The sequence below is a fragment of the Ixodes scapularis genome, unplaced genomic scaffold (assembly GCF_016920785.2).
Source record: "Ixodes scapularis isolate PalLabHiFi unplaced genomic scaffold, ASM1692078v2 PGA_scaffold2__306_contigs__length_199485367, whole genome shotgun sequence".
Classification (NCBI taxonomy): domain Eukaryota; kingdom Metazoa; phylum Arthropoda; class Arachnida; order Ixodida; family Ixodidae; genus Ixodes; species Ixodes scapularis.
Genome location: NW_024609857.1, coordinates 164,945,394 through 164,954,916, shown reverse-complemented (window position 1 = coordinate 164,954,916; position 9,523 = coordinate 164,945,394). Strand labels below are relative to the sequence as shown.

Below are 9,523 nucleotides of genomic sequence, written 5' to 3'. Positions count from 1 at the left end.
GATCGCAAAATCCGACAGCATGACACTATGGGTTTTCTGGCGTCATTTTTTTACGGTTCAGGGCAATATTTAATGTATCGGCCGGATAGGATGCTAAACTCACCAGTCATAGACGCGCTCTAAGCACCATAATGTTGCTTCTCACACAGCCTGCTAGTTGTACGAGCAGACGCGCGGTGGCCTCCGGCATCGTCTGCTATTCTACCACCGTCCATCATCGTCTGCAATGTCCTTAGGGAGTGAACATGAAAGCTGTTCGTCGGCGTCCGTTTTCGCCTTCATCCGACTACTATTCCTCCCCCGTCTCACAACTTCTGCAACGCTTGCAAGACGCGACCATGAAAGCGGATTAATAGCGTTCCATCATGCACGAGCCACTGTTGACTGCAAGAACTTCCCCACTATATTTAGCGGGGAGGTTCAGTGTCTCCGCTAGATTTAGCCGACAAATTAAGTTTTTCCGCTAGATTTCGAAGGGAAAATTGATGTCCCGTGACCTCAACCCCAATTCAATTCTTCGCTAAATTTAGCGGGGAATCAAATCGGTGTTGAAGTCACTTGACGTCAATTTTCCCGCTAAATCTATCGGAAAAACTGAATTGGTTCATAGGTGAAGTCACACCAAGTCATGTGACGTCATTTTCGCGATAAATTTAGCGGGGAAAGTGAATTGGAGGAGGAGGAGAGATGAGGGAATGGAGGAGGGGAAGATGAGGGGGACAGAAAAAGGGGAAAGGAGAGGTGCGGAGGAGGAGGAGGAGGAGGGGCATATCCTCCACTCCGTACCGTCCTCCTCCTCAAGAGCTGCGCTCTAATTTAGCATTACAGAGATTTGTAAACGTCTTCCATTTTTTCGGTTAGGGCACGTCTTCACATAAACATTTGGCTTTTTATAAAAAACCTTGCCGAACAAAAAAACAATCCTACGAAATGCAACTGCGTTCCGCAGAATTCCCAAAAAACTGAATCAACACGTGGATGTCAGCGGATCGCAACCGCGCAGAATAAGATAAAAACGACGGAAAACTATAGGATCGGGTCAATCGGTTGATCTTGATTAACTGTTGGGAAGGCATTGCGCGCCCCACGAAGGAGACAACGGGAGACAAGGCGACACGTCACTGCGCGAAGGGAAGTGAGCCGAAAACATAATTCGTTGTTTGCAATACTATAGTTCCAGTGTTACTTTTCCTAGACCAAAAATCTTTCACGTGTTTGTCAAAATGTAACCCAAAACATATCAGAAAAGTGCTATAATCATGACGCTCGCCATCTCTATAAAATATAGTTTTTTTTCCTTAGTCCAATTTTTGCAAGGAAGCAGGGCCAGGGAGTTGCCTTCAAAGCAAAAAAAAAATAGTCCTCGCCTATTTCTATTGCCACATGTTTAATAGGCAGCTTTGTTAACCGGAACTAAGTGTATTTGTTAACACGACACAGACTGAGCAGTATACCTACAAAAGCAAACGTCTTCAAAACCCTTTTTAGTGCAGCGTGAAGCATTTGCAAGGAAACGTTACCCACTTGAGCACACTCAAACGCCAAAGATGTGTACCAGCTTTCAAAGGTACGGTCTTTGGCGCTGGGAGGCGTCGCCTCCTCTGGAGTTGCGGGTACCGGCGTCGCTGGTTTATGCAAAGCCGCTTGGCTTCCCACGGACAGACAGACTTGATTCGCTTTTTGCACGGGCACCCAAGGTTAGCACGTGAGAAAGGACGCTTCCAGCGATAAAACCTGTTTTGTCTGAGCAGCCTGGGCTCCGTTATTCTCTTGTCGCTGCTTCCGTCTGAAGCAGGTTATAAACAATAAAAAGCGTCGCGACGTTGTTTGTGTGAACGAAGCAGGAAGGCCAGTAGAGAGGTCGTTTTATTCGAATTTTGGTCACCGCCGCTGCTTTGTTAGAGTCCTTCCTGAGACTACACGGTGAGTTTTCTTGCACACTCGAATGCACTTATGCCCCCAAGTAACGTCAGCGAGCGCTCACGCGGCTCTTCTTAACTTCACTGCCTTGTTAGTTACACTCGAAACGAGGTACAGTGAGCCTCAAACTTAACGCCGCCACGGCATTTGCCGTATCTGACAGTCCCTGCGGCGGCCGATTGAATTACCGGAAGAATGTTTAGGGTTCTGGTTTCTATCCCATCCTGAGAAGGCATCCCGAACGTTTCAGTGACTAATTTAATTGTAAGTAGCCGACACTAGCTCAATATTCGGGAACCCAGTGGCGCCGTTATGTTTGGGGTGCACTGCACACGCTCTGGATGTATCACACAAAAAAATTTTGAGCAGCTATTTCCACAAAACTGTACTAATGTGTTACAGCGAAAACTGTAATTTAAAGTCTATAAACATTATCTCGGACTTGTCATTCACTGTAGATTACAGGGATTGTCTCTTGAACGTGATTAGTTGATAAGTAAACACTCAGGTGGTTTTAGGGGGCGGGGGGGGGGGGGGAATCTCTTGGTTTTGCTGGTTGCCGTTCTTCACGTGGCCAAAAAAAACGTGACCTATTTGAAGGAACGCCGAAGCGTCCCTAGTAGGACCATGATATATCTACGCTCTACCAAAGCTGGTGACACTAGGCAACATGGATATCTTCTCACGCTTAGGTGTCAAAATGTAGCAAAGTGTCGAAAGAGAGCGCAAAAGGTTTCTAAGTGCTGTTTCAGTCTGCACCACATATTCCATATTACGTACTTTACGCTCAAGTAAATACATGACATTCGACGCGTGACATGTCGAACGTTCTTTCGTTTTTATTAAAAGCTGCGAATTTTCGCTGCTAGCCGTGCTCGTTTGTTGCATTTTTTTACAGACCATGGCACTGCGATTTCATGCAGGGCTTGCACTCGTTATGTGGGAGTGATAAATTTAGCTGGAAGTTTACAAGCGTACCTCTAAAATTGTGTGATCGTCTACGTACTACAAAAGGAGCGGATGGAAAAGTACGGTTAAAACGTTTGCTTTGTTATAGAATTGTGCAGTGCCGTCTTAAGATGTTATTAACACTAGAATAATTCGTAATATCTGTCAGGCATAAATTGATGCGTTGCGTGTCGCGTTGCGGGGGGCGTTTATTAATCAGGTCCGCGCGGTTCAACTGCTTAGATTTCTAAACTGCATCGTCAATAACACTTGGTGGATAACATTGTTTATCCAATACGGCCTTTAGATTTTGTGTTCTAGCATTAAAATCCCTCTAGATGGAGAAACTAATTTTAAAACGATGGGCTTGGCTATAAGAGATGCTGTTTTTACAATGACGTGGATGATTTCTTCGGTAATGGACGTGTTGTTGTCGGTCGGTTGGTTTACGGTACAAATTTGTTGAGAGTTTGCACTCTTCTATTTTTACAAAGACGTCCAAGAAGTCAATATCGGTTTGATAGTACGTGCGGGTAAAACAAATGTTCGGATGAGCAGTATTACAATGATTTTCAAATTTCAGCAGCTTCGCCTCGTTATCTCTATACAGGCAAAACGCCATATACAAATATTTTGTATATTCCTGGCTTTAGGGGGTCATCTGGAAAGATATTCTGACTCTAGTTTTCAAATAAATATGTGAACATAACTGGACGCCATCTTCGTGCGCATCGCGGTTCTGCTAACCTACCTAAAGTATTCAATATTAAATTGAAATGTAATGAGTTCTAGGACAAGCCTCGTTAAGGTACAAACTACATGTTTATAAGTGTTGTCTTGGTCTTTTAAGTATGTTGAATATGCTAGTTACAGAACTTATTCCATCGTCATGTAAATTATTTACATATCGCGAATAAGTGTGTATAAATTTTAAAGAAAAGTTTTGCATGAAAAAACTTTGTTAGTAGTTTAGTAGCGAGGATATCCGACTGACCCCCACTCATGCACAGCCCGGGCTCGAACTTTGTGTTTTCTTTATTTAATACTTTAAAGCCTGTAACGGTCGCAGTGTGCCACTCGCTCGTGACGGTCAATATGACGGTCAATATGACGGTCGTTGTGACGCTCATTCATGACGATAGTCCCATCGGAAACGACCAGCAAACCACATTCTGTGTTAAATTTTTCTTGAAGTGTCAGTCTCACCCCTATATCCTGTTTTGAATTTATCTAGGTATAAGAAAGCAAATCGAACTCTGTGAATCCCCAGTTCACTCGGTCTGCTCTTTAGATATGGCAACCTTGCTTCAACACTGTACGATCCCTGACCTGTTCTTTTTTTCTTTACGTACCCTAATTCAACGGGGCAATTTAAGTCAGGGACATGTTAAGAATAACCCAAATAAACACCACCGCGTGCCATCCACGAAAATATGTCGCTCCGAGGAACAACCAAGAAATGCAGTAGCCGTGACGAGTAATGCTGCCTCTACGAGGAGTGCCCCTGCATAGCGCACTATTTGTGTATCAAGGAGGAAAAGTGATTGGTGATAATGAAGGTGCGAAAGGAGCTTCTGGTGCATTGTTAAAGGAGCGATGTAACATGTTTCGTACTTAAACTAAATACCTCTTGGAATTCGTCCTTGACGTTCATAACCTTAAGACAGGCGTTGGATGATTTTTTTTTTTCACGCAGTGGGCAGTTTCAGAAACGAATTCGAGAAAAACGAACAGCCTTTACCACCTCAACTTTTATCTTTACTGCCTCAACTTCAAACAAATTAAGTGAATGATTTACTATCAATGGCGAAACACGTTCTATTGCAACCTGAAGAACCAGCGACTTTTCAAAAAGAAAAAAAAAGGTGGCAGCCGTCACGAAGGAACAAGTTTCTTGGCGTTGCTTCAGTGACGAGAGGTGGGAGAATCTTAGAGGGTATCTAACTTTGTTGAGGAACACCTCCTCAATGTAAATACACAGGGCATTTACACATCAGGTTTTACTGAACCTCAAAATACAGTCTGATATACACCTCGTGACAAAGTTACCAACGCACCGTTGATGTTTCCTGTTTTACTCTCAAAGAACTGAAAGTTAGTCGTCAAAAGTGCATCCCAAGGAAATCACCTTCTTCCGAGGGTCCGAAAGAACGCGATTTTGAAGAGGACGATGAAGAAGAAAATAGAAAAAGCCACCTTATTTTTGTCGCCAAATGAGAAGGACGAAGTGGCATAAAATTGTTGCTATTCCAGTAGTGTAGACTATATTTTTTTTGTGTGTGTTCATCTTTTTTTTGTTCAGCTCGTAATTCTAATAATTATGTATCATCTTGCTCAGCTTCACCCCGTAGCAATGTCAAAACGACTACAGCCCTTGGCAGCGCAGCTCTCTGGTTCATTTGTCCGGAAATTTGGATCCTAAAAGCCGAAAATACCAGATACATTTTTGACCAGAGTCTCATCACTCCGGCACTTAATTTTCAAGCAAGTGCCAGAGTGAAGCTTCACTGTCTGGCTGTTCAGTTTTCACCCGGCAACTTTCGTGCCTATATTTCCAAACAAGCGTCAAATTTAGGATACAATTCGAGTTGTAACTTGTATGGCTTTTATGTAACATTTCTGGCTCATGTCTGGCTCTTGGCAATAATGTGACGAACGAAAAAAAAGACGTAGAAAAGTCAAAGATATGTACTATCGCACTATGGGTGCGCCTTGGAGAAAAGCCTTATTAGGCTCAAGTTAGGATTGGCAAATTTGGGACAAGTCAGGCCTTTATCTGGCGTACTGACTTGTGTGGTGTAAATTGCTCGTTCAGAGACCGCACCTGAGCCAAGAAATGCAGTACACCCCAGCATTCTTTCTACGTAAAATTAAAAAAAAAAATTCCCAGGATTTTGTTTGCGCTCTTTCATAATACCTTCTACACTTCCTAAAAACCAGCCAATAATCTAACTGCGGATAATGATAAGATGCTTCCACGCTATTGAGGGAAAACGAGAGTATTCGTACTGCGCGCCAATTGCCTATCTGGTTCTATTAAACTCATATCTGCTATTTCTGTAGTCTACCTGCAGTACCTAGAAATGATCTCTGCGTAGTCGTCGTCATCTTAAAAAGTGCAACTTCTGGTAGGAGAAAACACCATTTTGTCATCGCCACGCGAATGAAAGGTGTTCAAATTTTGATTGCGGCTGTCAATGCTTCTCCTTCTGCGTCTTCGATTTCCTTCTTTTTTTTTCACTTAATCCAGGCTGTAATGTCTTGCTTTCTTTTTTGCGTCGCCAATACCGGATGCGTTACCTACGTGTTTGAAGACGAGGGTAACCAGAAAAGATATATACGCGGGGTTCTTTTGTTAAAAACAAATACATCATAGGTCTGTATTTTCTTTTTTTCCCGTTTCGCACGATTTTCGGCTGTTCTTTTTTATTGCTTTTGTGCATGCATTCCGGGCTTTAGGATGTGATAGCCAAAGCTTGCACTAACCAGAAACCAGTATGCTGGGACGCTCGTCCTCGAGTCAAAACGCGTTACACCGAATGGCCACAAGCGTTGCTAAAGCGTTCAACATGACATGCTTCCTTATCCGGCGCCTCGACATTTTTGTACGGTGACAAAGCGCCACACACCTCTCAGACAAGCACGTTAAAGGTGTTAAAGGTGCTAGAGAATCGACGAACCAGTGCAGGCCGTGGCTCGTCCATCATGGAACGCTAATATGCCGCTTTTATGGTCGCGTCCTACGGCATTGCAGACGACAAAAGACGGGGATGAAATGACAGACGATGCCGTAGGCTGCCGCGTGTCTGCTCGCGCAACTAGCAAGCAAGTCAGAAGTCAGACTATGATGCCTAGAGCGTGTCTCTGACCGGTGTGCAAACCTATAAAGGAGTTTATTTTTGAGACCATTAACGTATTCGCCCGACAGGGGTTTCAGACTGACGGTTCAACACCGTCTGCTTTCGGTCCCAGAGGATGAGGGAGAGAGACCGACCCGCCGCCCAGATCATCGATGGCCACCGCTTGCCGGGATCCTTCTCAGAAGAGGTCTACCGGAGCGGCCTCCGCTACCAGCCGGAGGAAAGCGACATCATCTTGGTCACCTTTCCCAAGTGCGGTACTCACTGGGTGCTGGAAATCGTCAAGACGTGCTTCCGAGTCTGCAGGGGCGTCACGCCGGGATGAAGCTTTCTTGAGATGAATGGTCTAGAAGGCATTCTCAAGGCCCAGAGACCGCGAGTCATCTTCACTCACCTGCCCTTTCACTTGGCAACTTTCTCGCCTTCCACTAAGTACATATACGTGGCCAGGAACCCTAAAGACTGTTGCGTGTCTTTTTACCATCACACGAAGGCAATTCCCAGTTACTGTTTCCAAGATGGAAATTTTCACGAGTATTTTGAGCTTTTCGTCGAGGGCCTCACAGACTTCGGCAGCTACTATGAGAACCTACTATCTTGGTACGCAAAGAAAGACGAGCCGAACGTCCTGTTTCTCACATACGAATCGATTCATGCTGACACAAAGAAATCGGTTCTCAAGATCGCTGGTTTCCTGGACGACCAACTCGCTAAGGAGCTTGCGGAAGACGAAGCAAAAATGACGGCTGTAGTTGATGGTACGAGCGTGGCAAAGATGAAAAAGGATTGGGAAGTACAGTTCGTGAGGAAGGGCGTTGTTGGAGACTGGAGGAATTACTTTTCGGTAGAACAGTCACGGCGATTGGAGGAAAGGTTCTTCAAGGAAATGGAGGGCACTTCTGTGCCAAGGCTTTGGGATGGCGTGGACTGGCTTCTGGACCGCAAGGAAGTTGTTTAATGTTTATGACCCGGTAGCGTGCTCGAGCAGGAGTACTAATGGTCCTGTCCCCACTTGCGCACCAATAAACACATTTCCTGTTGTAATGTCAGTATAATAGTCATAATATTAAGAAGAACACAATAATGAGAATAATATTATAGTCACATACAATTTCTGAAACGCGGGGCGTGGCCAGTCCAGAGTATCCTATTGTCGCATCGTAACCAATAAGACTGCTCTAACATATGAAAGCAGAAGAACTAAGCAAGAAACGCGAAGGGTCACCCCGCGCATTTTTTAAGATCTCAGTGAATGCAGTTCACACTAAATTCGTATGTGTGGATTCTGTTTTGTCGGACAAATAAAACAAAAAAAAAGTATTTTGACCCACGATGTTCTCGAGTGGTGTTTTAGTTCACAAGCTTTAGTAATCAGCGCTGTAAACCTTACATGTTTCTTACTACCTACTTCGTCGGAGGTCCGTAGACGTTCTCAATTCAAAGCTAAATTGTTTCTAACATACCTTTCCTAACATTTTGACGGTGCAGGCGAGCCTTCCCGATATCGAGACCACCCAGATTTCATTCCATCCGAGTTCGATTACACGGCCCCGGGCACGACGATGACCAGTGCACTCGCGCGGTACACAGAACGGCGAACTGACGGAACGCAATCAACTTAAATAACTTAGGCGCTCTAGGAGAGCGTAATTAGCTATTTGTAGTGGCCTGACCTCAGACGGAGCCTACGAATTCCTCTCAAGGTGGATAAGTTGCGTCAGGATGGAAACTGCTCACCATTACTTTTCTTACATAGCATTGCCTTGAAAGCCGGCCTTTTTTTATTCAGTCGCTTGCATGACGCGACACCCAAATGACGATTGAGTGACTCCGAGTCGACGGTAGGAACCGATGCCGCGTCGGAGGTCTATCCATCTTTCAAGGTATAAAGACGAACGTGGTCGTCTGTATCGTAGACAGTGGCTTTTGTAATCCTTCAAGATTGTCCTCAGGCATTTAAAAAAAAAAAGATACACGCGAAGTGACGACAAAATTACACATTCAGGATGGTGAAAGACGAAACAACGCCACCAGAGAACACACGTAAACACGCGGATCGGGGGACACGACAAGCCATGGCGCAGACGAAGGAGCCCCCAAAAGTGTTTCGAGCGATTCCCGCGAGGGCGAGTCAAGATCCTGGCCAAACTCACAAAAAGGCCCATTATAATGAATTTTATAACAGTGGCTATCCTCCCGGGGATAAAGAGAAACTATTTCCAAAGTGTAGAATTCCTCTTGCTCAAGTAGGCGGTGCTTGATCAAACGGCTTCGATGAAATGGTGTTCAAGGAAATGGCGTTCGATGCAACGGCGTTCGATAAAACAACTTCGATAAAACTGTGTTCGATCAAATGTCCCGACCAACCCTGACATCCGGCATCCCACCCCCAAGCAAAAAAAAAAAGAAGAACTTACGAAATGTTTGGATCTGGGAAAATCTGGTGACACGCGTAACACAAAAAAGCAACGGTCGCGAGCAGGCAATACCTTCAAACAAACTCTCTTTGTTCGTTTTTCTTTTTTGTCTACTTACCTCAGGCTCTCTTTTAAGTTTACTTATTTTCTATTACTTCTAATTTCGTTTCGAATGTTCGACCTTCCGACGAAAACCCTGAACTGCAACCCCTGTTTCGGAATCTTCGACCGCGATCAACCTTGGTGACCTTGTACGGGTCGCACGCGTAAAACAACAGTGGCAAACCGGCGTAACTTTTAGACTCTCCTTTTTTTTTTGTTCTTGTTTTTTCTCCGCATCACTTAGGAACTTTGCAAAGGGAACCTGCCCACTCGTCA

At 44.6% G+C, this 9,523-nt stretch overlaps 1 protein-coding gene across 1 annotated transcript; it reads left to right on the top strand.

Moving 5' to 3' along the window:
- Positions 1-6,801: 6,801 nt before the first annotated feature.
- Positions 6,802-7,777, top strand: LOC115332180 (sulfotransferase ssu-1). Its single transcript, XM_029994534.4, has one exon. It carries the CDS (start codon positions 7,066-7,068, stop codon positions 7,684-7,686), a length of 621 nt encoding a protein of 206 aa, XP_029850394.3. The 5' UTR covers positions 6,802-7,065; the 3' UTR covers positions 7,687-7,777.
- The last annotated feature ends 1,746 nt before the right edge of the window (positions 7,778-9,523 follow it).

Coding starts and splice junctions, on each gene's coding strand:
- LOC115332180 (XM_029994534.4), top strand. CDS start 7,066: ATGAATGGTCTAGAAGGCATTCTCAAGGCCCAGAGACCGCGAGTCATC.